At 53.2% G+C, this 25,420-nt stretch overlaps 3 protein-coding genes across 7 annotated transcripts in view; 2 read left to right on the top strand and 1 right to left on the bottom strand.

The window, feature by feature from the left end:
* Positions 1 to 7: 7 nt before the first annotated feature.
* Positions 8 to 5,712, top strand: DDX25 (DEAD-box helicase 25). 3 transcript variants are annotated; one of them, XR_014856360.1, is made up of 11 exons: positions 8 to 275; positions 686 to 821; positions 903 to 995; positions 1,109 to 1,211; positions 1,826 to 1,940; positions 2,295 to 2,472; positions 3,103 to 3,340; positions 3,561 to 3,723; positions 3,852 to 4,040; positions 4,596 to 4,898; positions 5,227 to 5,712. XR_014856360.1 is itself a non-coding variant. In XM_085081587.1 (10 exons), exons 1-10 carry the CDS (start codon positions 38 to 40, stop codon positions 4,433 to 4,435), a joined length of 1,575 nt encoding a protein of 524 aa, XP_084937713.1. In that variant the 5' UTR covers positions 8 to 37; the 3' UTR covers positions 4,436 to 4,585. The 3 variants fall into 3 exon arrangements, 2 of the variants coding, with proteins under 2 accessions (XP_084937713.1, XP_084937714.1); XM_085081587.1 differs by lacking the exons at positions 4,596 to 4,898; positions 5,227 to 5,712 and adding an exon at positions 4,314 to 4,585; XM_085081588.1 differs by lacking the exon at positions 4,596 to 4,898 and having other exon boundaries at positions 9 to 275.
* Positions 5,713 to 6,553: 841 nt separating this feature from the next.
* VSIG10L2 (V-set and immunoglobulin domain containing 10 like 2) lies at positions 6,554 to 12,130 on the top strand. The gene is made up of 12 exons (XM_085081924.1): positions 6,554 to 6,714; positions 6,791 to 7,144; positions 7,877 to 8,161; positions 8,656 to 8,931; positions 9,080 to 9,361; positions 9,644 to 9,904; positions 9,993 to 10,286; positions 10,377 to 10,679; positions 10,880 to 11,002; positions 11,086 to 11,110; positions 11,183 to 11,352; positions 11,458 to 12,130. The coding sequence occupies exons 1-12, from the start codon at positions 6,639 to 6,641 to the stop codon at positions 11,520 to 11,522; spliced, it is 2,514 nt and encodes an 837-aa protein (XP_084938050.1). The 5' UTR covers positions 6,554 to 6,638; the 3' UTR covers positions 11,523 to 12,130.
* A 1,874-nt stretch (positions 12,131 to 14,004) lies between these two features.
* Positions 14,005 to 25,420, bottom strand: part of CDON (cell adhesion associated, oncogene regulated) — a 53,712-nt gene continuing 42,296 nt past the window's right edge. For all 3 annotated transcript variants that reach the window (XM_085081920.1, XM_085081921.1, XM_085081922.1), the window contains exons 15-20: positions 24,971 to 25,093; positions 23,332 to 23,559; positions 22,005 to 22,279; positions 19,575 to 19,654; positions 14,895 to 15,151; positions 14,005 to 14,352 (exon numbers count right to left, since the gene is read on the bottom strand). In XM_085081920.1, the coding sequence (XP_084938046.1) occupies positions 14,186 to 14,352; positions 14,895 to 15,151; positions 19,575 to 19,654; positions 22,005 to 22,279; positions 23,332 to 23,559; positions 24,971 to 25,093 (1,130 nt within the window). In that variant the 3' untranslated portion in view covers positions 14,005 to 14,185. The remainder of the gene's footprint in view (positions 14,353 to 14,894; positions 15,152 to 19,574; positions 19,655 to 22,004; positions 22,280 to 23,331; positions 23,560 to 24,970; positions 25,094 to 25,420) is intronic.

Genomic DNA, 25,420 nt, shown 5'->3' with positions numbered 1-25,420 from the left:
CATCCGGCGCTGCCGGCACTGTGGGACGGAGGCTGCCATGGCCGGGGCGGAGCGCGGGCTGCGCGGTCTCCGCGGGCTCGGCGCGGCGGGCACCGACACGGGCACCGGGGCGGGCTGCCCCTGGCACGGGGCCGCGGTGCCGGGCTCGGCCTCCCGCTGGGCCGCGCTGCGCTGCCCCAAGCAGCCCGGCCGGGGCGCTGCCCGCGGGCTCGGCCTGTTCCCCGCGGCCCCCGCGCCCCCCGCGCCCCGCGCCGAGGCGGACGATGAGGAGAGAGGTGGGTCCGGGAGGCCCCCGGGGATCCCGGTGTCAGCCGAGCATGGGCCGACCGCCGGGGGTCCCGAGGGAGGCAGGGCCGCTAGCCCCGGGGCTGCGGTGGAGGGGGTGGAGTGGGAAGAGGATTCTCGTTACATTTATTGTAAACTAAAACACAAGAAGTTCCACCTCAGCATGTGGGAGAACTTGACATGGAGAGTGGCACGGCGTTGGGACAGGCTGCCCAGGGAGGTCCTGGAGTCTCCCGCTCTAGAGACATTCCAGACCTACAGGAGCACATTCCTGTGTCACCCACTCCAGCTGACCCTGCCCTGGCCGGGGGTTTGGGCTGGGGGATTTCCGGAGATCCCGTCCAACCCTAATGATTCAGTGATTCCGTTTGTTTATTTACGGAGTTGCTGCCTTTCCCAGTGTCGCTGGCGGAGATCTCGCTGATGAACAAGCTGATCCACACATCCCTGGTGGAGTCCAAGCAGCATGTGGAGATCCTGCAGCGAGACCCCAGCTCCCCACTCTTTTCCATCAAGACCTTCGAGGAGCTGCCCCTGTGAGTTACCACACCCCCCCAGCAGGTGCCAGCGCCACCAGCCTCCTTCACATGGGGTCTTGGGATGTTTTGTTTCCACAGGAAGAAGGAGCTGTTGCAGGGGGTTTATATGATGGGCTTCAACAGACCATCCAAAATCCAGGAGCAGGCTCTGCCACTCATGCTGGCTTACCCGTGAGTATTAACATGGCACGGCTGAGCCCCGGCTTCTCACAGCATCCTGGCACTGTGGTGCCAAGCAGTAACCCCCGACCCCTGTGAGCCACTAAGCTGCTTTTGCTTTGCAGGCCCCAAAATCTGATTGCCCAGAGCCAGTCAGGGACAGGGAAAACAGCAGCTTTTGTCTTGGCCATGTTGAGCAGAGCCAATGCCAGCGAGAAATACCCGCAGGTAATGCAGGATAGGGAGAGTTGATGCAGGAGGGGTTGGCCCAAGCACCGAGGATGCTGCCCAGGGCAGAGCTCTGGGTTTTGTCCCTGTTCCTGACTTTACCTACTGGAGTGGGATGATAAACCACCAGGGCCCAACACAGTGGCAGGTAGGACCAAAAGCACGGTGCCCACCTCACAGAGGTGCTTTGACTTGCCAGTGTGGATCAATCCAGGCTTCAGTTATCCTGGAATTGAAGTTTTGAGGAGCAGCTGCAGACTCAGCTGGTTTCTGGTCAGATACTCCCAGTCCCCTCTCTGGGTGCAGAACCAGCATTGCTGGCAGTTTCCAACCATGTGAAATCTCCTCTTGTGTGTATGGACAGGGTGACTGAAGTAGGGCACAGGAATGAGCTGTGCCACGCTTCCAAGAGAGGAATTTCCTCCTCAAAAATAGCAGCAGCAGCTTCTTTCTGCCCACTTGGCTGGAGCTGGGAACACAGCCCAGCTCCTGAACCTCCAGCTGTGCCGCACTGCCCCATCCCCTGCGCCTCAGTGCTGTGTGCTCCTCCTGCTGTCCCTGCCCAGTGTGCCCCATCCCAGGCCTGACAGCTCCTTCCTCTGCTCTCCTGCCAGTGCCTCTGCCTGGCTCCCACCTACGAGCTGGCTCTGCAGATCGGGCAGGTGGTCCGGACCATCGGGAAATTCTGCACTGACATCAAGGTGAACTACGCTGTCCGGGGAAACCGAGGTGAGTCCAGCCTGTACTGAGGTGAGTACCAACACTGCTCCAGAAATGGGGAGCACTGGGATCCCCTCCGAGAGCCTGGAGCTACCAGGGACTGCCCAGACCTTCATGAAGGGCACTAAGATAGTGTCTGTCCCCCTCTCCTGCTGAGGAGGCTTTTCCACCATCACTGACTGTTTCCAGACTCACTTTTCCCATGTGGGGCTGGTTCCTACCCCCCAAGGTTGTAGGGAAGTGTCACGATGACCCCTCCAAGGTATCACTGGGCAGCCAGAGTTTGAGCAAGCCAAGGGAAAACACAGAGCACCGGAGAGCTCCATGCTTGGAGGGTGCCAGATGACTTTTCCTCCCTTGCAGTTCTGAAGGGTACAGTGCTGGAGGAGCAGATCATCATTGGAACGCCAGGCACCACGCTGGACTGGTGCTTCAAACAACGCATCCTGGACCTGACAAAGATCTCCTTATTCGTGCTGGATGAGGCTGACATCATGATCGACACACAGGGCCTCTCCTGTCAGAGCATCCGCATCCACAGGTGAGTATTCCTGAGAGCTGGTGTCCTGCTTCTCTGTTTTCCCCTCTGTTCTTTGGCTTTAAAGGAATCTGTCACCAAAGAGCTGTGAAAGAGAGTGTCCCCATGGTGCCAAGGAGGCTTGTCCAGAGGTCCATCTTTCTGTAACACTGAGTCTGCTGGACACACAGGAAGACTGCACCTCGCTTACATTTCCTTTCAGCTATTACGGGCCTCGTATTGAATCACAGAATCATAGAATGGCATCAGTTGGAAGGAACCTTAAAGCCCATCTTGTGGGCAGGGAGACCTTCCACTAGGCCAGGTTGCTCATAGCTACATCCAGCTTGGCCTTGGACACTTCCGGGATGGGGCAGCCACAACTCCTCTGGGCAACCTGTTCCAGGGCCTCATCATCCTCACAGGGAAGAACTTCCTCCTAATATCTAAACATACTTTCTTTCAGTGTGAAGCCATTCTCCCCTTTACCTGTCACTCCAGACTCTTGTAAAAAGTCCTTCTCCATTTTTTTCTGTCAGCCCTCTTGGCTTCCCTTGCCGATGAAGGCAACACAGAATCAGCTTATGTTAGGGCTTCTGTCCTTCTGGGCAGCAGCCTCTCTCCAGGGCTGACAGAGCCTTTTCCCCATCCCAGGGCTCTTCCCAAGAGCTGCCAAATGCTGCTGTTCTCAGCCACTTTCAAGGAGCCTGTGCGTGCCTTTGCGGAGAGGATCATCCCCGACCCCATTGTCATCAAGCTGCGTGAGGAGGAGCTCACCCTGGGCAACATCAGGCAGTACTTCATGGTGTGCCAGAGCTCAGATGAGCAGTACAGGGCCCTGTGCAACCTCTATGGCAGCTTCACCATCGGTCAGGTCATGATATTCTGCCAGGTAAGGCTCCTGCCTGGGAGAGCCCTGCACTGCCCCTCTCCCATTTGGAACAGCAGGAATGGATCATTTTACAGTGTGGGCACAGTGGGCTCTTCCCAAGACCCCCAAAACAAAGGAGCAGACCCCAGGGGAGTGTTGAAAACTGCCATGAGCTCCCTCAAAAGGAACAGGGGACTGTGGAGGGGGAATTGTTGGCCTCATCCTCTCTCTGCATGTCCAGACCCGGAAGCTTGCAGACTGGCTGTCGGGGAAGATGAGCCGGGATGGGCACCAAGTGGCCATTCTGACGGCAGAGCTGACCGTGGTGCAGCGGGCCAGCGTCATCCAGCGCTTCCGTGAGGGCAAGGAGAAGGTCCTCATTGCCACCAACGTCTGTGCCAGAGGTATCCTGGGAAACCCAGCGCCCCTCTGATGGCCTGAAATGCACCGGGCCTGCTGTTATTCCATGTGGGCTTCCTAGCAGATCCTGTGGGACAAGGTATCTCAAAAGGATCCTTTCCCCCTCTTCCAGGGATTGATGTGCAGCAGGTCACCACCGTGGTGAACTTTGGCCTCCCCATGGATCAGGATGGCGAGCCGGATTTTGAGACTTACCTGCACCGCATCGGGAGGGCAGGACGCTTCGGGCACCGCGGCATCGCCTTCAGCGTGGTGGAGAGGGAGACCGTGCAGCTTGTGCACAAGATAGAGGAGTTTTTCCGTGAGTATCCACATGGATCCACTGCTCCAGGAGGTGGGGTGGGGATCCCCCTCCAGCTCATTTCCTATTTGCAAATGGACCTTGTCGGGCTGCTCCTCTCCCCAGGGCTCATCCCACTGGGAACAGGTGACAGATGCAGCTTTTAGGGTGGTTTTTGCTCCCCAGCAGGCAAAGCTTTTCCCAAGAAACAGCCCTGGAGGTTGTTTGCAAATTGCAAGGGACGTTACCAGTACCCAGGATGCCTCAGCACCTTCTTTTTTTTCCCCCCTTCAGGCATTTTTTCTACCTATCCTTGCAAGCCCTTGTCCCAGGGGACCTGGTGCCCTGGCTCAGCTCAGCCCTGGCTGTGGGAGGGGAGATGGCAGCTGTGGACATATTTCCTGAGTGGAAATTGATTATTACTTGTCAACATCCAGAGGATTTTCATGGGATTTGCCAGATGCCATGGCTGCACTGATGGCTTTTTGAATCCCAGGGCCTGTTTTCCCTGTAATTTTTAGACTAAAGAAGGTTGTAGACACCTTCTGATGGGCAGGAAATGGTGTCCCTTCTCAGCTCCAGCCTCAGAGCTGCTCAGCCCTCTTGGTTCCTTTCAATGCCCACTTGTCCTTGGAACCTGGAGTGAGACTGAGGAAGACATCAGGCAGAGTGGACACGAGCTACATAGTCCAGGAAAGATTGTTGCCATGCAGTAGAAGCAATGAGCAGCTGGAACAACTAGCATGTGGATGAGTCCAACCACAGCCATGGCCAGAAGGAGCCAGTGTGAAGACGAACTCCCAGGGATCTGACTTGTGCTTTTCACGCTGTGTTGCAATTCAAGGATATGAACCTTCCCTGTCCTGTGTGGCTGTGGAGGTGGGAATGGGGAGTGGGAGCACATCCAGAAGCCAAGCTCAGCCTGTGGCTACTGCTGCTGCCAAGCAGCCTGTTGCTGCTTCTGCTTGCTGCCGTTCCTTGGCTGCTGCCCTGATCCAGTTCCCCTCCTGGTTTCTCCCAGCTGATTTCCCTGCTGATCCCGTTCCCCTTGCACTTCCTCCTAGTTGATTTCCCTGCAGAGGGAAATGCTGCGGTGAGCACTTTGGGAGCTTCTCAGCTGGCATGGGGCACTCAGGTGGTGGGCACACCAGCTCAGGGGGATGAGCTCTGCACTGACCTCCCCACAATTGCTCTTTCCTTCCCACAGAGACCACAATCAAGGAGGTGGATCCATACGACATTGATGAGCTGGAGAGGCTTGCAGCTCTGTGAGGAGCAGGGATTCGTTCTCCCAAATCCAAGTTCTGGTTCTAAACAGGAGGAAAAGTTAGAGGGGAAAACTTCCTGGTTCTCTTGTATCCTCCTGAAGCTGTTGAGTTTTGTTGTGTTGCCTGAGGAGAGGCTGGAGCAAGCCTCGTCTCGCTAGATGGCAGCAGGAATCCACTGCTGCCATCCCAAATCCCGGGGCGAAACTCAAGTGTTCAGGGTCCCAGCAGTGCAGGAGAGAGGTTGGACCCCTGGCAGTCTGAAATCCAGGTGTTCAGGATCCCAGCAGTGGGGGAGAGAGGTTGGACCCCAGGGGCCTGAAATCCCGAGTGTTCAGGTTCCTGGCAGTGTGAGGACAGAAGTTGGACTCCAGAGACCAAGCTGTGTTTGTGCCTTTGTTAATCGTTAATAAAGGAATTGTTTGTAATCACCAGAGTGGCTCCTTCTTCACCAAAATCCTCTGAAATGTATCAACCCTCACAGGAGGGGTTTGATTAGGTCACTGTTGTCAATGGTGTCATTTGCTGGGTTGGCTACTGCCCCCTTCTCATCCAAATTTCTTCCCAAAGCCAAGCTAAACATGCACAAAAAGTGACAAAAACGTGATGAGACCACAGCCAGAGGTGTGTGGCAGTGGGAGCAGGACCTGGTGGTAGCAGGAGGGGGCCTGGCCTTGGTTCTGCCTCTCCTTGCTGCCAGCTTTAACCCTTTGGGGCATTTCAAACCCCAAAACCTCTTTGTGGGGAGTCTCACATTTGGTATTAACAGTGTGATTTTGGTAACGAGTTCTAATTAAAGTATCAATGAGGGAGGTGGGAGATGGCAAATAGTTTTCCAGACTTTGCTGGGTGTTTCCTGATCCCCCCACCATGTGCACCCCCAAATCCCCCCTGGCTTGCTCCAGCCCCCTGGCATTGCGTTACGGCAAGGCTGCCCCTATGAATGTTTGATGGGCTGGGGCGTGGCAGACAGTGGGAGATGAAATATCAAACCTTGCTCTTTGCCCGGCTTCCCCAGCTCCCAAGCCCCCAGCTTTGATCACGGGGGAGTGGCAGTGTATTTCCCCCTCCTTCAGCCAAAAAAATTTGTGTGGGGGGAAGGGAACACTCAGAATTAAATTCCCACGTGGGGAAATGCAAGGATGCTGCCATTCCCAAAGCAATTGCGCTCGTCCTCAGCCCTGAGATTGCAGGAGCCCAGGAGGCAGTGGCGTCGGGTTCCCCCTGTGCCGGCAGGTTGATAAATAATTAACAGTTAATCAGGGCTGGGCTTAATTACCTGGAGGTAACCAGAGAGGAGGTCGTGCCGGAGAGCGCAGCCCTGCTTCAGCGTGCCGGTGCTGGACATGGCGCCATGGAGCGTGGCTGGGCACTGCCGCCGCCTTGGAGGGGGCCCTGGATCCTGTGCCTGCTGCCGGCGCTGGCAGGGGGTGAGCACTGACCCCTCCCCACATTTCCCGGGTGGGGGGCGAGCAGGGGCCTGACAGACACGCCGTCCTGGGGCAGGGCAGCCGCTGGTGCCCGGCGAGGCGGCCTACGAGGAATGGCGGGCGACGGGCGTGCGAGGCCGGGCCGTGGAGCTGAGCTGTGGGCCGGCGGCCGCAGCCCCGCCAGCCGTGGTGTTCTGGAGCTTCACGCCGCAGGGCGAGGGGCTGCCACGGGCCGTGGCCGTGGGTTCAGGCAGGGAGGTGGCCATGGCCCCTGGCACGGGGATGCTGGGCCGGGTGACGCTGCGCAACGGGACGCTGGAGCTGCGGGAGCTGCGTGTGGCCGCCCAGGGCCGCTTCCTGTGCCAGGGGCTCTTCCCGGAGCGTGGCCGGCTCCGTGTGGGCTATGCTGCCGTCCTCCTGCGCGTCCTGGGTAAGTCCCTGGCCGTGGCCAACCTGAGGGGCCCTGCTGGCCAGCAGCAGCCAGCATCACACTCCCCTGGATTGCAGTCAGGCAGCCCCTTGCCCAGTAGCCAACCAAGCCATCCACTAGCCAACAAAATACTCCCCTAGCCCACAAAGGGCTCCACAAATCAATAAAGTGTAGTGAAAGCCAGAGTAGTGCCCCACTAGCCAATGCAGAGTCCCACTAGCCAACATGGTGGTTCTGTAGCAACTGTAGCACCCCATTCACCAACAAAGCCCCCCACTAGTTAGTGGCGTACCCTACTTTCCAGTGTAGCCTGCCACTAGTCAGCAAAGCATCCTGCTAGCCAGTATGGCATCCCAGCAGCCATGGTAGCTCAACATAGCACTCCCCTACCAACCCAGAGCCCCACCAGCCAGCACAGCACACAATTAGCCAGTAAATCTCCTTCACCTCCAACTAGTGTAGCCCCCTACTAGCCAACATAGCAGTCCTCATTTCCTTGCCCTGGTCACTCGAGCATCTCACCACCCCAAACTGGTCCCAGTAGCCACCCCAGCTAGTAGCCATGACCACAGCCAGGATCTCCCCCCCTGCTAGCCCACAGGTGTCCTCGCTAGCCATTCTACTAGCTGGTATAGCACTTCACTAGCCAAGCAATCATCTGGGCTGGGGGAGATGGGTGGGCCCTGGGGCACTCTGCTGCCTGTGGGGGCTGCTCACACTCGGTGCCCCCAGTGCCCATCTCCAAGCCCTTCGTGCGGCCAACGGCGGCGGCGGCAGCGGAGGGGGCAGCGGTGGCCCTGACGTGCACTGTGCGGGAGGGGACGGAGCCACTGAGCTACTCCTGGCAGCACCAGGAGCCCCGGGGGGGTCCCTCAGTGACCCCCGTGGGGCTGGGGGGCTCCAGGGCAGAGCTGCAGCTGACACCTGCCAACCGCAGCCACACGGGCTGGTACGTCTGCACCGTGAGCAACGAGGTCAACATCAACACCAGCGACCCCATCTACCTGGACATCGTCTGTGAGTGCCCTGGGTGCTGCCCACCATGGGGGTCCCTCAGCTGCCAGCTCGGGGGGCATCTTTGGGGCTGGTGACATCCATGGCATGTCTGTGGCCACCACAATGTCTCCATGGTCTGTCTGTGGCCAGTAAGCACCCTGCCACCATGGTACATCCATAGCTATCATGGTACATCCATGGACATCATGTATCCTGCCACCGTGATGCCTCCGTGGCCACCACTATGTCTCTATGGCCACCATGGTATGGCTTGTTGTTGCTTTGACCTATTCATGGCCACCATACACCCCACCAGCATAATGCCTCTATAGCCACCATGGCCACCATGATGCATCCATGGCCACTGTGCATCATGGTGTGCTCACAGCCCCCATGGTGAACCCTATCTAAGGGGGTTTTGCTGCCCTGCTCCCCACCAGTGGGAAGAAGCCCCAGGATGGGCTCTGTCCCCTCTGTGGGGATGTCCCTGTCTAAAGGGCCTGATATCCCCGCAGATGGCCCTGATGAGCCAGCCATCCGTGTGGAGCCCTTCTCCCCCGAGCAGGGGGGCTTCTCGGCGGGCGAGCGGGAGGACGTGGTGCTGAGCTGCCTGGCTCCTTCCAACCCCCCGAGCCGCTACGTGTGGCTGCACAACGGTTCCCAGGTGCACATCGGCCAGACCTATGTCATCACTGCCATCGCCCGTGCCCAGGCGGGCACATACACCTGCCTGGCCGAGAACAGCCACCTCCAGACTCGCACCCAGGCCACCATCATCCTCACTGTCTACTGTAAGTAACCCTGTGGGAGGGCCAGTGTGTCCCCACGGGGTGAGATGGACCAGCGCAGCTCCCTGGTGAGGATGTGGATGTGAGGGGCAATTTGAGGGGGGCCTGGGGGAAACACACACTCTCCCCCAGTGCTGATGATCTCCTGCAGATCCACCAGCCGGGAGCCCCAGCTGCTCTGCCGTGGCCTCCAGCGACCAGCAGGATGTGGCCCTGAGGTGCCGCTGGCCGGGGGGCTTCCCCCTGGCCCGGCTGCGCTGGGTGGGTCCCCAGGAGGAGGAGGAGGAGGAGGAGGAAGAAGGGGTGATGGGGACCAGTTTTTCCATGGCCACCAGGATCCAGTCAGGGGCAGCCACCAGGAACGGCAGCTCCTTCTCCTGCCTGGCCTCCCACCCTGCGCTGCCACAGGGGGCTGCATGTGGGACCACCCTGTGTGAGTGACAATGGGCCCATCTGCTCCCCAACCCCTTTCTGACCCCCTGGTGTCACAGCAGAGCTGCAATGACCCCATGCCATGGCCACACCATGGGATGGGCACTCCAGGGTGCTGCTGCCTTTCCTGGGACCTCAAGCACTTCCAGCTTACTCCAAAATGGGGGACCCCATGGCACAGCCTGGGTGCCAAACGCCCCAAGCCCTAGGGAGGTGTCTCTTTCCTAGGGGTGCTTCGGCACAGTGTGACAGTGCCCCGCCCTGACACCGCTCCATCCCACAGGGGTCCCGTCCGGCAGCCCCACCTGCGCGGCGGCGGCCACCAAGGGTGACGAGTACGTGATGCTGCGGTGCCGGTGGGAGGGGGGCACTCCGCTCGTCACCCTGCGCTGGCGGGACAGCACGGGTCGGGCCTTGGGCGACCCCTCACCCTCCACCGCCGTCCTGGTGCTGAGCACCGACGGCAGCCTGGGGGGTCGGGAGTTCGTCTGCGTGGCCACCCACCCGCTGCGGGCCGCCGGCGCCGAGTGCCGCCTGCGGCTGGGTAAGCTGGACCCGTCCCCAGTGCCCCCACCGTGCCACCGTGAGACGGCACGTCCCTGCCGGTACTGTCCCCGCTTCTCGCCGAGTAGAGGTCCCCGAGCTGGAGGCGGAGAGTGAGGTGGCGGTGCTGGAGGGCGGCGAGGCTCAGCTCGCGTGCCGGCAGCGTGGCAGCAGTGCCAGTCTCGGTGCCACCGTGGCTTGGTACGACCCCAAGGAGCGGGAGGTGACGCCGGGGCTGGCCAAGTACCTGCTGGAGCAGGAAGAAGAGTGGGTCAACCTCACCGTGCGGGATGCCGAGTGGCCGGGGGACAGCGGGATCTACCGCTGCACCGCCACCAATGCCGTGGGCACTGCCAGCCTCCCCGTCCGCCTCCGCGTGGACCGTGAGTCCTGGGAGGGGCAAGGGTGGGCTGGGGACATCAAGGCTGGGCCGGGGGCATCCAGCCCCGCTGCCGGGTGCCATCTCGCCGCAGGGTACCCGGCCCCGCCCAACGTCACCATCAGTAAGCTGCGGTACACACGGGCGCGCACCGAGGTGCGGCTGGAGTGGCGCACGCAGGGCGCCGGCAACCTCACCGGCTTCGTGGTGCAGCGGCGCCAAACCAAGAAGCCCCTCCGGGAGACAGCCAGCCCCTGGGAAACAGCCGCCGGCGACATCGAGCCGCACTCCCGGGACCGGCGCCTGGGGGGGCTGGACCCCGCGGTGCTCTATGCTTTCCGCGTCCTGGCCGTCAACCACCGCACGGCCGGGCACCCCTCCGAGGTGCAGACGCCAGGTGAAGTGGGCAGGGGCTGCTGCTCCGTGGGGGCACAGCTGGGGTTGAGTGGAGAAGGGCAGCGTTTCCATCCTGGTGGAGCTGAGGAGCCGAGTGTGAGCAGCCGTCAGTAGGTTTCAGGCACAGGCTCGCACCTTCCCAGGCCTTTCTGGGCTCTGCCCGTCCCTGCTGCCTGCCATATTCCCTCTGCTCTCTTCCAGCCGAGCCTCCCTTCGAAGCCTACCCGGCGGTGACGGGGGCGGCGGTGGCAGGGATGCTGGTGGCCACCGCAGCATCGCTCCTGGCCGTGCACTGCATCGCCCGCCACCGGGAGACCCTCCCACGTGAGTGCCAAGGGTAGGGGGGCTCACCGGGGGCCACAGCTCGATCGCTGACCCCTGACCATCACACCCATCTGTCTCCCCAGGGCTGCACGGTCTGCTCTTCCGCACGTGAGTGCCCAAATCCCTCTGCCCCGCTGCTCCTGCCCCCGAGCACCAGCGAGACCCCGCATGTCCCCGCAGGGCTGGTCCTGGTGCCCAGCAGCCGATGGGCACGGCGGAGGATGATGAAGCAGCCGCAGGCGGGGAGGAGGAAGCAGCGGCAGCACAGGGAGACTCGTCTGCCCCCAGCACGGCCGCAGGTGCTGAAGCAGCAGCAGCTCAGGGAGATTCATCTGCCCCCAGCACAGCAGGTACCACGCCCTGGGGCGAGCTGAGGGCTGAGCCACTTGCCCCGCTGACCCAGCACCCACCTGGTGGCACTGGGGCTCCCCTATCCCTTACAGAGCCCCTCTCAGCAGCACCAGGCACCACGGATGACCCACCAGTCAATGTCACCATCTCCGTGACAGCGACACCGTGACCACTCCGGCTTCTCCTCTTTATTTCCCTTTCCTGCTCTCTTCCACACCACGGGACGGCAGCACCCACCTGTGCTGCATCAGGCTGGGAGGCAGCTGGCTCCAAATGCAGCACCCGGCGAAAGCCCCTCCAGCTCAGCCTCGGGCCTGCAGTTACTGCTGGAGTTAAAATAAATATTTAGGCTACAATAAATAGTTTCTCACCGATGGCAGAAAAAAGCACAAGGGCTGAAGTGCCGCTCTCAGCCCCAGGGCTGGCATCAGCTGAGGACGCTGCTTTGGGACTGTGCTGAGTTTTCTGTGATGCAAAAACAGCCACAAAGCTTTGTTGTGGGAAGGGGCCTCATCTTCACCCCAAACTCCTCATTTTCAGGCCAAACTGCAAGAGGTTAAAAATAGTGATAGGAGGTGGTTTTTCCCTGCATTGGTGCAAGCATGAAGGGAAGCAGAGTCCAAGGAAAGTGTCAGGCAGTTCCCAGTTTTCCTGAGTTTTCGTCTTCTGGTGTGTGTGGAAACAAGAGCACCTTGGGCCACTTTCTCCTGCATTTGGTTGATGATAACCCATTGGGAAGCGTCAAGTGACATCAACCAACCTTGATCAGTGCCCACAGAGTATCAACCCCCACACCAGCCATAAAGCAGCATCACTCCCTTTATCAAACCACCCCCAGAAACACAAAACCTACCCAAAGCCCCTGAAAAACAGCGTAATTTCCAAACACATAACATTCCAAAGGGATATTACAGCTTCTCTGGAAAACAGCATCTTTATCTGACACACCCACAATACAGGGCAGATTTAAGCAGGGTGGCTTAAAACTGTGGTTAAATTTCAGTGTTAGGGGAAAATGAAGCAGCCAGAGGTAAATCCCAACCACTCGCCTGCCAACCTCTGTTGGAAAAGGGGAAAGCCTTGCAGCAGGTCCTGTGAAGGGAAAATCCAGGCTGTGAGGACAAAAGAAACAAAAAGGGAGGAGGGAGATCTGTGGTGTCTCTGGGGTATGTGGCGGCCAAAGCCCATGGGTGTGAAGTCCATGTTGTGCAGAGACCTTTGGAATAAAGCAGCTCTTGCAGGGAGGATGCACAACCCTGAAAAAAAAAGGCAAAAAAAGAAATATAACCACAAATAATGCAATGAAGGGTAAGAGAAAGCTTTAGGGAGAGCTCATTGTGGCCTTTAAGTACCTGAAGGGGGCTTATAAAAAGGAGGGAGAAGGACTTACACCAAACAGAGAGTGACAGGACAAGGGGGAATTGCTTCCCACTGCCAGAGGGCAGGGACAGATGGAATATTGGGAAGAAATTCTTCCCTGGAATGGTGGTGAGGCCCAGGCAGAGAGTGCCCAGAGAAGCTGTGGCTGCCCCTGGTCTAGTGGAAGGTGTCCCTGCCCATAGCAGTGGGCTGGAACTGGATGAGCTTTAAGGACTCTCCCACATCAAACTGTTATGGCATTCTATGAAACATAACAAACCCCATCACAACCCTTGAACAGCCCATGGAGCTGCTGCTACCAAAGCAGATCTCAAGCGTTTCTTCCCCACACAGACATCAGTCCCCAAACCCAGTGACTAGTGAAGCTGCACCAGCAGCCCTGAGCTCCCCAGGGGTTTGGAGCAGCTGCAGCCACGCTGGCACTGCTCCCTCCCTCCCCAGACTGGTCAGGAACACACTGCTCCGGGCTGCACACGTGTCACCTCGGGGTGGCCATAACTGTAAGTTATGTGCTTCATTTCTGGGGCTTTGCACTGTGACACGTGTGGGGGGAGGGAATGCTTTGCAAGCACTGGTTTGGTTTATTTACTGGGATTAAATTTGGAAAGGAAAAATTAAAACACCCACCCAAGCCCTGCAGTTAAGTTTGCAGCACCTCCATCATGCTGTGTCTGGGACGGGAGGGCTCCTGACAGCTCTGCCTAGGGCTGGTGGGAGCTGCTTCGCCATGACTGGTTTAATTTTGGAGCTATCCGACCTGTTGGTAATCCCTCAGACCAAGAGGTGAACTGGATTTTGTCTTCTGCGAGTGGAACAGTGAGACAGGCTGGATTTCCACCTGTGCTTCTGTAGATTAGAGGGGTTATTGAGCACCCAAAGACACAGTCACTGACTCGAGTTCTGCTTCAAGCTGCACAGACTCAATCGAGGCTCATTTTTCTTATTAATCTTCTTATTTCCTCATCGGGATCTTTCCAGATCCTCAGATCCTCAGATCCAAACCAAAAGAGGCCAGGAGGTGTTCATGGAAAGGAGGGTTCGAGTACCATGTCGCAGAGCTGCCAGGGAGGTGGGAGCCATTGGTCATTTCAGACCTGCTTAAATCCCTCTCTCAGACTCCTCAGAAGCACTTCTCCCACTGGTAAATTGCCACGGAAACACACTCAACATTTCCCATCCTCATTCTTTATATTATTACAATTCTTTTTTATACACATAACCAGGCTAGTTTCGCGGTGTGTGGGGGAAGAAAAAAAACAACAAAAAAGGGATTTCAAGGCATAAATAATATAAAAAGGCAACCATTTTGAAACCAAGATACATTCATATGACACTACTACAAAAAATAAATAGTGACTCTCTCTGTTATAATTAACATCCCCCCGTCACTCCCTCTCAGCGATGCTGCGGTGCAGTTCCTGGCGTTAAGTGGGGACAACTCAGGTGACTTCCTCAGGTTTCCCGCAGCTGGAGCTGACGAAGGTCCCCAGAACCATTTAGGGTGACTCCGGATGAACTCCATCCTGGTTTTTCCTTACAGTCCTTGGAAACAGGCTGCAGAATGAGGGGACTCCAACTCAAGATGTGGTTCGATGTTTCTGAGTGCACGCAGCTGCCGCCTGCAAAGCAAGAGCAGGGCGGGTGGTTGTGTTGGGTTTTGCAGGAGATTCTCTCTGCCAGATCAACAGACCCATACGCCCAAAAACCTCTTAATTCCAGTGGGTGATGCTCTTTGGGCTCAGGCTCATTCCCACACCAGGAATAGGCTCTACCCCAACACAGCACCCTGACTGAACAGCTCACACTGAGGACAGCCCAGCTCCCTCCCTGTGCCTGTGCCTCCAGGGTGGCTCTGGAATGCCTATGTGTCAGCGGTGTTGGGGCCAATGGGTGTGCTGTGAGTGCAGCATCCATCACTCACAGCCTCCTCCTCACGAGCCCTTTTTAGAGGCATCAATCAAGGGCATGACAGGGCCAGGCACTGAGCAGCCCTGCTCTCGCTTTCCACAATGGGAAAGGCGGGACGCTGCACCTTCCTCAAAGCCTGCTCTTACGAGGGTTTAATTACTACCTTCTCTGCAATAAATTAAGCTCCCTGCAGGTGTCCTACAGAATGTTCCCAGCTTCACAGCCAGGTGCTATCCTCTGCAGCATGCCTCACCGTCCGTGCAATCCCCGGAGAGCCGGCTGATGCCTTCCCGGCAGCAGGGATGCTGAGCCAGGGGCTGCTCTGCGCTCTCCCTGCCGTTCTCCTCCAGCCGAGAGCTGCACTCGGGGGTGGCCGAGGCCAGGCACATGGCCACCATCACATGGGGGCTCAAGGGTTTCATCTCCACACCGTCCTGCTGGAAAGGGGCTCCGAGGGGCACCACGGGCAGCGTGCTGCTGCCGAAAGTGCCGTTGGTTTTGGTGAAACACCTGTGGGACAGACAGAGGCCAAAGTTACTCAGAATACTCAGTTCTTCCCCCTCTTTTCTTGAGAAAACGCGACTTTTAAGTGCTTTACCACGTCAGCAATCAGAGCATTTGTCAAATCAATTTTAAATACTCTCGTGGAGCAATTCTGACATTAAGAAAAGGACTGGGTGGTTTTTTTTCTCCCAGCAGACAGCTGAAAACATTCAAAACACGCTCAGTTCCTTCCCCCATCGATTGAGACCCAATGACCTGACTTGCGAGTCCATTTCTCCATCAAAGCAACTCCATAAAACATGTTTTCACTGCCAAGATAAAGAGCTCAAATTTGAAACCCAAGCAGCAAACTTAAGTACCTTGGAAAATAAATACTAAGTGTTATTGGAGTGAATGCAAATTAGAAAAATAGATGCAATGGAATAAATTTTAAGTTATTTTCTTCTGTGCATCTTTCTACCCTGTAAATCAGACTGTGGCCTCATAATATGTGTGTAAAGCTGTGGAATATAAGCTAAAGTGCTGAATCAATTGTTACAGCTGAGGTATTTAAGCTTTAAACAAAAAGGAGCAGGACTTTGACACACATTGCGGCACGAGGGAAAACACCTCCGTGTTTGCAGCCCCATGAACACTGTGGCCTCAGGGAACATTCATATAAACAATTCCTACATGACAAAGCCATTAACTACCCCAAAAGTAAAAGGTTCACTTGTACAGCCACCACAAACTTTGAGAAATAACACCCCAAATTGCTCCTTGTTTTACATTGAAGGACAGAGATGGATCGCAGATAAAGGAAATAAGGATGGGGAGTGTTCACACCCTCCAGTGACAGCCCAAAATGCTCCTGTGACAGATGAAGAGGCTTCAGGTCTTTATGTGCTGGTGCAGTTCCAACTCTGAGCATCCTTCTTCTCTTTTTTTCCTAGCAGATGTAAATCCACCCCTCACCTGCTCTGCTACAGGGGTCAGCCCAATGCATTTATCCCTGGGGTTGCTTAAGGCTGGCATTTGGAAATACAAAAACTGATCCCTGGGACCTGCCTCAAAACTGAGCAGAGTGGATGAAACATTGCTGGAAAAGAAGGAAAGATGGACTTGGCCACCAGCAGTGCCAGGGCAGCAGCCAGCAGAGCTGACCTCGACAGCAGCCCAGCACTGAGCTCAGAAGGCTTTAAAACCAGGACATGTTAAGCTTGGCAGTCTCAGTAAGGTCCTGCCCAAGTCCCAGAAACCACTTTTAAGCCATTAGAAAGGTCATGGCAATGCTGAAAACCATCACACTGGAGGGACTTATCCTACAGCCCTGCCTAGATCCTCAGTTCATACCTGAAACCTGATCAAAACCTGGGATTTCATATTGCCAGAACTGAAAGAGCAACAAAACATCCAACAACAACACAAATCAACTTGTCAGAGGAGGAACTGTAGTGAGTTTCCCTTCCAGCAGATGCTTCACCTGAGAAGCCAAAACAGGGGACAAATGAGTTCCCTCTGGAGCTGCTCCCCTCCCAAAAGCTGTGAGGATGGAGCAGCACCAACCTCCAACCTTCGCTCTCCTACTTTGTCCTTCCGCTCCTGTAACTGCCTCCAAAATCATTATTCCAAGTACCAAAATACCACAGAAGCCACTGGAGAATCCACATGAAACACATCTGGTCCTCAAACAAATCCATTTATTAGTTTGCCTTTCTCTCCGCAGAGGTTTTGACTGCAGTCACTTATTATTTAGAAAAAAGGCTCAGAGAAACCCATCTAAATGTTTGGGTTTGCATGTTTCTGGGGGTTTCTTCTTAAAGATACAGAGGTCAGTGTAGTTCTCTGTATTATTGTAAGGGCTTGAAGGATGTTTCAACACAGCAGTTCAGCCTTTTAAGCTTCAATAACCACATTTTGATGGAAACTAGCCATGGGGATATCCAGAGCGGAGTGTGCAGGAAGAGTGAGGTAAAATCCCTGCTGCAGAAAACACATTTTCTACCAATTCTCAGCACTGAAACCCTACCAAATTACAATCTAAAAAAAAAAAAAACGTAATTTAGATGAAAAAGCTGGGAAAAAACCCCTGATGCTCCTACATTTAGATTGTGCATTTCAGATTTCTGATTAAAATACAGTGAATTTGCAAAGGAGAGAGATCTGTGAAAGTGTAAATTCCTCTGCAAACATCAGGTATCTTGATAGCTTTAGCACAAAGGCACAAGAGAAGAAAAAAGATCAATTCTCAATCCTGTCAACCACAGGCTTTGTCCACAATAGCAAAGTTGGTCTCCAGGTTTCAGCAGCTTTTCCCTCTGGCAAGACTCCACGAGCAGTTATGAGGGATAAAGTGCTAATTTAAACAGAAGACCCAGGGATTTCAGCACTGGAATAATAAAACCAGCTCCGAGATGACTATTGCTGAGAACAGCTATGAAATAATGCTGAGCCTTTAGGATTCATTTGCACGTGGTCACAATTCACATAACTGCTAAATTCACCCCAAATCAGCAACAGCTCCAGGCGTTTGGGGGAAATGGATCAGTGAGGAATTCGTGGCATCAAGACCACAATCCCAATCTGGAGAGCTCAGAGGTGTGTCCACCTGAAGCTCCCTTGCCCTGCTGCCACGGAGAGTGCAGAGGGACCTGCCTGATTTCAGCACACGAGGTGCAGTGGTTCCAGGGTGGGACAAGGAAGAGTTCCCTTGCCACCAATGGAGACCAAGAGGAGGGGACAGCCCTCACCTGTGCTACGAGCTTGAACAAAATGGGGAAAACACTCCAGCCCCAAATTCCCACTTGCCAAAACCTACTGACCTGACTGCATTCACCCACAGACCTTCTTCCTCCTCCTCTTCCTTCTCCTCTTCCTCCTCCTGGCCCTGGCCATACAGCCAGCTCCCTGGTGTAATGCTGAGGCACGTTCTGGTCCTCTCCATTCCCCTCTCCCATGTCCTCTGTCCATTCCCCCAGCGCCAGGACAGGACTGGAGCACTGCTGGCTGCACAGCTCTCCTGCCAAACCGAGGTTAATGATCCCCTCCGGGGTAAAGCAGCTGTAAGGGACAACTTGTTTCTCTACCAAGCAGTCAAATATAGAATGGGGCTGTGAAAACTCAAAGTTCAGGCCCTGCTGATGACCCATCTGGGAGGAGCAGTGCAGTTGCAGAGGACAGGACTCTTTCCCTCGCTTTCTTAGGAAAAAAAGGAGCAAATACGAAATTAAATGTGTTTAAAACTGGAACGCAAGCTCTTAATTACAGCGTAACACAAATGGCACATTCCAAATTACTGAGAGTCTCAGACATCCTGGTGAGAGCTGCTGCACAACCTGCTTGTAAGCACAGCATTGCTCTGTGAGGGAACCTACTGGGCTTTTCTCAGACCTGCCAGGGACACTGGTCTAGGCAAGGAGTCCCCAGCTCCACCTGCGAGCAGCAGCTTGTCAACATTACACTGTGCTGCACATTTTTACAGAAAGAGGAAGGACTCAAAGCCTATTATAAGTGATACTTTAAAATGTAAAACCATGAAAATAAAGTGAATGTGTTTTCTGCCTTCAACAGCAGCTTTATTTTTCAACAGGGGTTGGACTTGATGATGCTTGTGGGCCCAACTCAGAATACTCAGTGGTTCTGTGATTAATTTCAATTCAGCTTCTCCAGGTGCACACCTAAAGGCAGCTGAAGATTTTAACAATACAGAAAAATCAAAGTATGATTGAAAAAAAACCCCAGAACTTACCAGTCAGAGCAGCCCAGCTTGTCTGACTTTCAGCACTATTTATAATCATTAAAATAACCAGAGATTTAATCAGAAGCCTAGGAGGATATTAATTCCAAAGGTGAAACACTTAACAATTTTTATTTCATTTCCGACCCCAGCTACAACGCAGAAGGCAGATTTTCTCTTATTCTACACAAGAACTCTTTTTCCCATGAAAAAAATATATCCCACCCAGACAATGGCTGGTCAAACTCCTCCTGAAGGCCTCAGGAACTTCAAATCCCATGTTTTACAAAGAATGGCATTGTGAAGGCAAAGGGGCGAGTTGGTCAGTGCTCTTAAGGGAATGTCAGGAAGTGTAAAATACAGAAGACCAATTAAATCCGATTTGACAAGCTCCATATGGAATGATTCTGTTATCTCAAAACTGAAGAGAACACAGGAAATAAGGATTTTTTTAAAATCCAGTGCCCAACCTGCCTCACTTCCTAGAGAGCATCAGAGGAGTATGCTGAGCAAAGTGAGCTCTGGGGGTTTAACAACTTGTTTTATTCTATCCTATGGACAATCCTCCACTGCTCCCCAGGCCATCCATGGAGCTCCTCCAGGAGCCAGCCAGGACTGCAGCTCTCAGCTTTTGTCAGCCCCAGCTCCAGCACAGCACACAGAGCCAGGGCTGTTCTCTGGGCAGGTTCTGCCTTCCTGCAGGTTGTTTCTCACCTGTTGTTGTTCCGACAATTCCGGCAGCTGATGCACTCCGAGGGGTCAGCCTGCGGCACTGCCGTGTACATCCCACCACCCTGCAGCAGGAAGGATTAATAACAAATCATTAGAAATCAAATTGCTATCCAGACACCCAGGAGAGGTGCTGAGGAGGCATCTCAGCTCTTTGACTCAGTTTCCCAACTCTGACCATGTTATCGATGCCCTGCTCGGGCTGTTCATGGCACAACAACACTGAGCGATTGTCCAAAGGCCAGGGGAGGGCTTTGCCAGGGTGTGTGTCAGGGAAAAGTAAATAACTGCAGCTTAGACAAGTATGTGGTCATTTCCCTGGTCTGTTTTCAGCTTAATATGCTGAGGTTTAATTTAATAAACACACTGTAAATATATTTATTTTTAACGCTGATGACAGACACTAAAGCGAATTGCTGTTCATTAGCACACAAGGCTTGTTTAGGGAGACAGAGGATTAAATTTGGAGGGCTGATGTCACATACAAACCCATCCCACTTTCCTGTAATTACTCTGATTAGATCAGTTTACTTCACTACGCTGATTTTTGAACCGTTTCATATTTGCACAGATGGGGTAATTCCTCAGCCAGCAATGACTCCGGGTGCGAGGGATTTTGTGTTGTTGGTTTTGGCTAACAGGGCCATTACAAGCCAGTTGAAATGCCCAGATTAACACATACCTCATTGTTAGGGACCAGGCAGACAGTGATGCGGGAGCCACTCGAAGGGGGCTGCAGAGCCAGGCTTCCGCACTGGGCTCCAGGAGGGAGCCAGGCTGGGAATGCTCACCTGGCTTTTGGCAGTTCAAGTGGCAGGGAACTTCTAGCAATCCCTATTTTTGCAAAAACATAGCTTATCCTGAAGCTTTTGAGGCATAGGGAGCACTGAGGAAATGCCTGATTAGTCTTGATTGCCATCCTGGCCAGTTTCTCCCTTCCTCATTTAGCCCAATCACTGGAACAATAAAGAGCGACCTGAGGAGGATCAGAACATCCTGTTTCTCTGCCTGGCCTCGCCCACATGCCAGTCCCAGCCCTTCTCCATGGGCAGAGATTGTGTGACAACGTGTGACTCAAACTTTCTACAACACTGAGTGGGGAAAGAAAAACTCAACTCCGTCACCAGTTCCCAGGAAGCCAGAGGTGTTGGGTGGATACCTCATGGCACGGAGGAGCTCCAGGCATCAAGACCTGTGTAATCACACATGTTTTTCCTTCTTTTCCCCCCCAAAAAATAAAAATAGGAGGGACAAAACATCAATGCAAACCCCCAAGCTTTCTTATGGGCAAGCTTTTCAGCACTGCAAATGTTCCCTCCCCAGGGGCTTGGAGACTTTTGGGGAGTTTCACCCACTGGGAGGTTGGACAGGTCAAAAAAACCCAGTTTGGGCCTTGGTTGCTCTTGAAAACAACCAAAAATGGGCACTTCTTGCTACACAGGCAGGCCAGGGACAGAATGGGGTGAAGAACTGACTGGTCTGGGCTCAAACTGGAGGGAACTGAAGTGGCAACTACTGTGCAAGTGCTAATTTGTTGTTCAATAAAATGAAGTGCTTGTGCTCAATTACAAACACAAACAATAGACCCATTTTTTTTCTCCAGAAACAGCATGGGTTATTCAGACTTTTGAACTTTTTCTTTCAGTTTTCCTGGGCAATGTTCACAGTTTTGAGTAAGTTTAGTAAGTTTGAATGCAAGCCATCTGTTTCCATAGACAATAATGAAATCATTATTCTCTCTTGGAAACGGGACACGTTTCAGCAAATGAAGTATTTTTCCACAGCATACAAAGGCTGGATCGCAGAGTGAAATTAGTTTTTAATTTTATTTTCAATTTCAAAACAAAAACCGAGCCTGTCTCAACAGTCACAAACAGGGGACTGAGAAGAAAAAAAAAAAAAGCAGCGTTATTGCACTGCTGCAGTTCAAGATGTATGGGGCACTTCATTCCACAGAACCTCCTGCGCCATTCGTGCTTTGCCATAATTAATAGCATTGCTCAGAGTTACAGATCTGAAACAGGTGGGGGAAAAACGGGTGATCCATAAAGCTGCAGAATAAGCAGCTATAATTAAATGTATTTAACTTGGAGATTGAGAAATACCATATGTACAAGTAAAGTATCTCAGCCCAGCACTGAGGCATTCTCAGAGCTTACATGCTGTTAGGAGGAGGGTAGAGGCAGATTTCCCAGAGTAAGTGGAATTCTTGCTGTCATCTGATATTCTCAAATGAAAACCATGATGTTTGTATCACAAATATCAGCCCAGTTGCTTCCTCTGGGATAAGGAATTCAGTGGAACTGGCTGTTATCAATGGATGAGCATTCCCCCACCCAAATTAAGTCTGCTTCCACAGCCCCTGAATAAACCCCAAGGCCTGGGCTGAGCCTCCCACCCGGTGTAGGACCTTACATTGACAAGGTGATGGGGATGTTCGTAGTCCACGTGTGTTCTGGACAGGGAGTTGGTGTGCCCTGGGTACAGTCCTGCTCCTCCTCCACTCATGATCCCATTAACACCGTTGGACACTTTGTGATGGACATGGGGACAGCCATTGCTGAGGCCATTGCTGAGGAAGTTCCCGTGGATGCTGCCATTGACCCGGCTCGTCCCGGGTAAGGTTGTGTACTCAATCATCTGCCCGTTGAGATCTGCCCCTTGGTAGAGGTAGCCAGGAGGGTCATATTCTGCAAAACACATTATCACTGAAAGCACTTTTACTGCTAAATGGGGAAGCTAAACAAGCATCCCTAAAAAATGAAGGAACTAATTTTTCTTTCTCTAACTTTTGTGAACCAACTCTGATATCCAAGTGCTTAGCATACTAATGTAGACAAGGAAAACAGTCACATCCTGGAGAGCAGACCAGAACTGTTGGTCTGGAAGGACTTGGCTGATGTCAGTCACTGAAAGAGCATCCTAAAAACAGGCCATTTGTATCACCAACAGCCCCTCTGCTATATCTGCTGTAAGCTGCTTCCACAAGATCTCCCTGGGCTGCAGCTGAAGACTCTATCTTATCTTGCAAGAAGTTGTGTTTCGTTTCTCTCTGTAGGAGAGTAAGGGCATTTAAAAATAACCACAGGCTGTGGCAGTTAGAAAGCTGATTTATGCACAAGGAGCAGAAAAGGGCAGTGCAGAGATTCTGCTGGCTCTGGGCTGTTGGTGGATGCAGAGCACCTTGCAAAGCTCCTGCTCCAGGCTCCTGCTTGCTAATGAACAGGTTTTCCTTATTAACACCTCTCTGGAAGACTTGGCCATTGAATGCCATCTCATTGTGCAGGGACTAAGAGGTAACAGGGGACTTGTCCTGGAGCTGCAAGTTCTCTTTCTTTCCAAATGCACTTGAGAAAGGGAGAGATCCAGGGTTTAACTCTCCACATTTTAGCAAGTGCTTATGATTACACACATTCTGCCTCTGCAATCATCAGAGACCTATGTAGGGGCTTAAAGTGAAACATAAACTGCAGAAACTTTGCCCAGGCCTTTCCCACACCATTCTCAGGGTGAAACTGCAGCACAATCCTCCAGAGACACAGCAGGACAGGGAGCATCAACGTGAAGAAATGGAGACATTGCTGCTCTTAAAAAACTGAAGGTGTGCACCCAAGACACACCTGGAAGTACAAGCCTCTACAGAAATGCTAGTTGGCTCATAACAGGAAACTGCTTCCCACCCATAAAATGCAGCATGGACATTCCCAATTTTCCCCATGAAAGGGCACCAAGCCCCACTCACTCTGCATGGCGTTCTGCTGTCGGTTCTTCCAGAGGCACATGGCGATGAAGACGATGAGGATGAGGACCATGACGCCCAGGACACAGCCCACAATCAGGTACAGCATGTCACTGCTGCGCACAGGGCCGCTGGCAGGCCCAGCCCCGCTGCCCCCAGCCCTCTCAGGGGGGTTTGGTGGTGTGCTCAGGTCCTTCACTGGATATTCGGATGCTCCCGGCGTGCGTTTCACTGGATGAGTAGAGACAAGTAGGTGTACAACCACTAAATGCATTTTCTAAATGTGTTTTTTCATGATGAAATGAAAATAATTACTGCCGAGCCTGAGTCCCAGTGCCTCGCAAAGAAAGCTTCCAAGTCAATGTGAAATCCTACAATGAGAATGCCAACTCCTATTGGGTAATAACTGTTTGCCTTGGAAAATGGTGATTATCCTGCCTGCTCACCCACTCTTTGAGGTCACTGGAACTTTAACGAGCCGCTCGAGGTACCCATGGCAGCAACTGCTCTAACTCCCAACTTGAAAGAGCACAAATCTTTCCACTTCTGAGGTCAGGAAAAACCACAACACGCATTTCTCTTGCCCAGACTCTGCCAGATGACCTACTCTTATCTGATGTGAACCCTGCTAACCCCCTTTCCAAACCACACAGTTGAAGATAGACTGAGAGATGAACAGAAAATCACTGAAAGTGAGATGCTAGTTTAACCCAGTAATTGAATTTACATTTGTTTCCAGTACACCACAGTTTAGATTTATTTCATTTAACACTTAAAACCTAAAAGAGGTGCCTAGCTTAGGAGTGAAGCTGGTCAGAGAGACACAAGCATCTCCATGCAGGTATGTTGGATAAGCTGGATCACCCTTAAAGGCCTGAGGGAGATAAATTTTAAGGAAGAGGCAGTGTGAATGACAGATTACATCTTGCCCATTTTAATATTAGAGAAGAAAGTCATATTCCTTGCAGGAGGGAGACCAACTGTGTGCACAGCCTTGAAGCCCTGCAGCTCCTACTCCTTCCTTCAAAGGTTTCACTACTCACTTCACTGGATTTTGATGCTTCCGCTCCCAGAGGGCTTTTTTTTTTTTTTAACATTTTTTCATAGCATTGCATTTGAAGTTTACTGTCTGCATTTTCCCTTTACAGCCTTACTTGGTTTTAGAGATTAAAGGAGACAGGAATTCTTCGCAAAATAAATGTGACTGCCATATCTGACACTTCCCGAGAACAGTACAAACTTTGTGCCAGAGGCATGCAGGATTAGAGATGGAGGCAGCCAACACAGCCATCAATTGCTGTGGTCTGCACTTATACAACGTGTCACAGAGCCCTGAAGACATAAAACAGACGTACAAATCAATTCTGTCATCTTCAGGCTCATGGTTGTCTCCTAAGGAGAGGCAGCAGCACTATCTCTGAGGGCAGGCAAAGCTGCAGAGCTCTGCTGAGAGCCTCAGGAGTGCAACGGATCACTTTCCATATGTTCAAAACAATCCCAGCTTCGGGAGACAAAACAATCCTCCGAAACATTCCAGAAAATTATGGTCATCCTCGCAGCTGACTTTTGTGCTGCACAAAGAATTCCCCCAGTGGATCTTTCACGTCCCAAAGGCCACCTTGGCTCAGCCCCACAGCCTCACCTTTGGTCTCACAGATCATCACATTGCTGTACTCGCTCTCCCCACCCTCGTTATAACACTGCATCTTGATGTCGTAAGAAGTTTCAGGCTGCAGGTGATTTATCAGGTGCCACTGCTTTGTACCTGTGGGGGGACAAAATATAAATCGACCTCAGTTCAGTTACTCACATGAGGCAGAATTACTGATGAGGGCATTGCAGGGTCCTTCTCTACCAAATGCAGGGGCACTGCAGCTTGTCTTGGTAGCACAAAAATCTTTACTAACAGTTTATGGACCTAGCTGAAACCATGGTCCATGAGTGGCATCCCTGCTCATGGCAGAGGGTTGAACTAGATTATCTTTAAGGTCCCTTCCAATCCAAATTATTCCAAGATTCTCTAAGACTTGTGTTATCTTGTGAAGTTCATTATTAGAAAGACCTTTTGATGAATGGAAGTGAGGGTTTATTC

This window comes from Lichenostomus cassidix, chromosome 24 (assembly GCF_008360975.1).
Source record: "Lichenostomus cassidix isolate B80296 chromosome 24, HeHo_3.0, whole genome shotgun sequence".
NCBI lineage: Eukaryota > Metazoa > Chordata > Aves > Passeriformes > Meliphagidae > Lichenostomus > Lichenostomus cassidix.
This window is presented reverse-complemented; position numbering and strand designations above follow the sequence as displayed.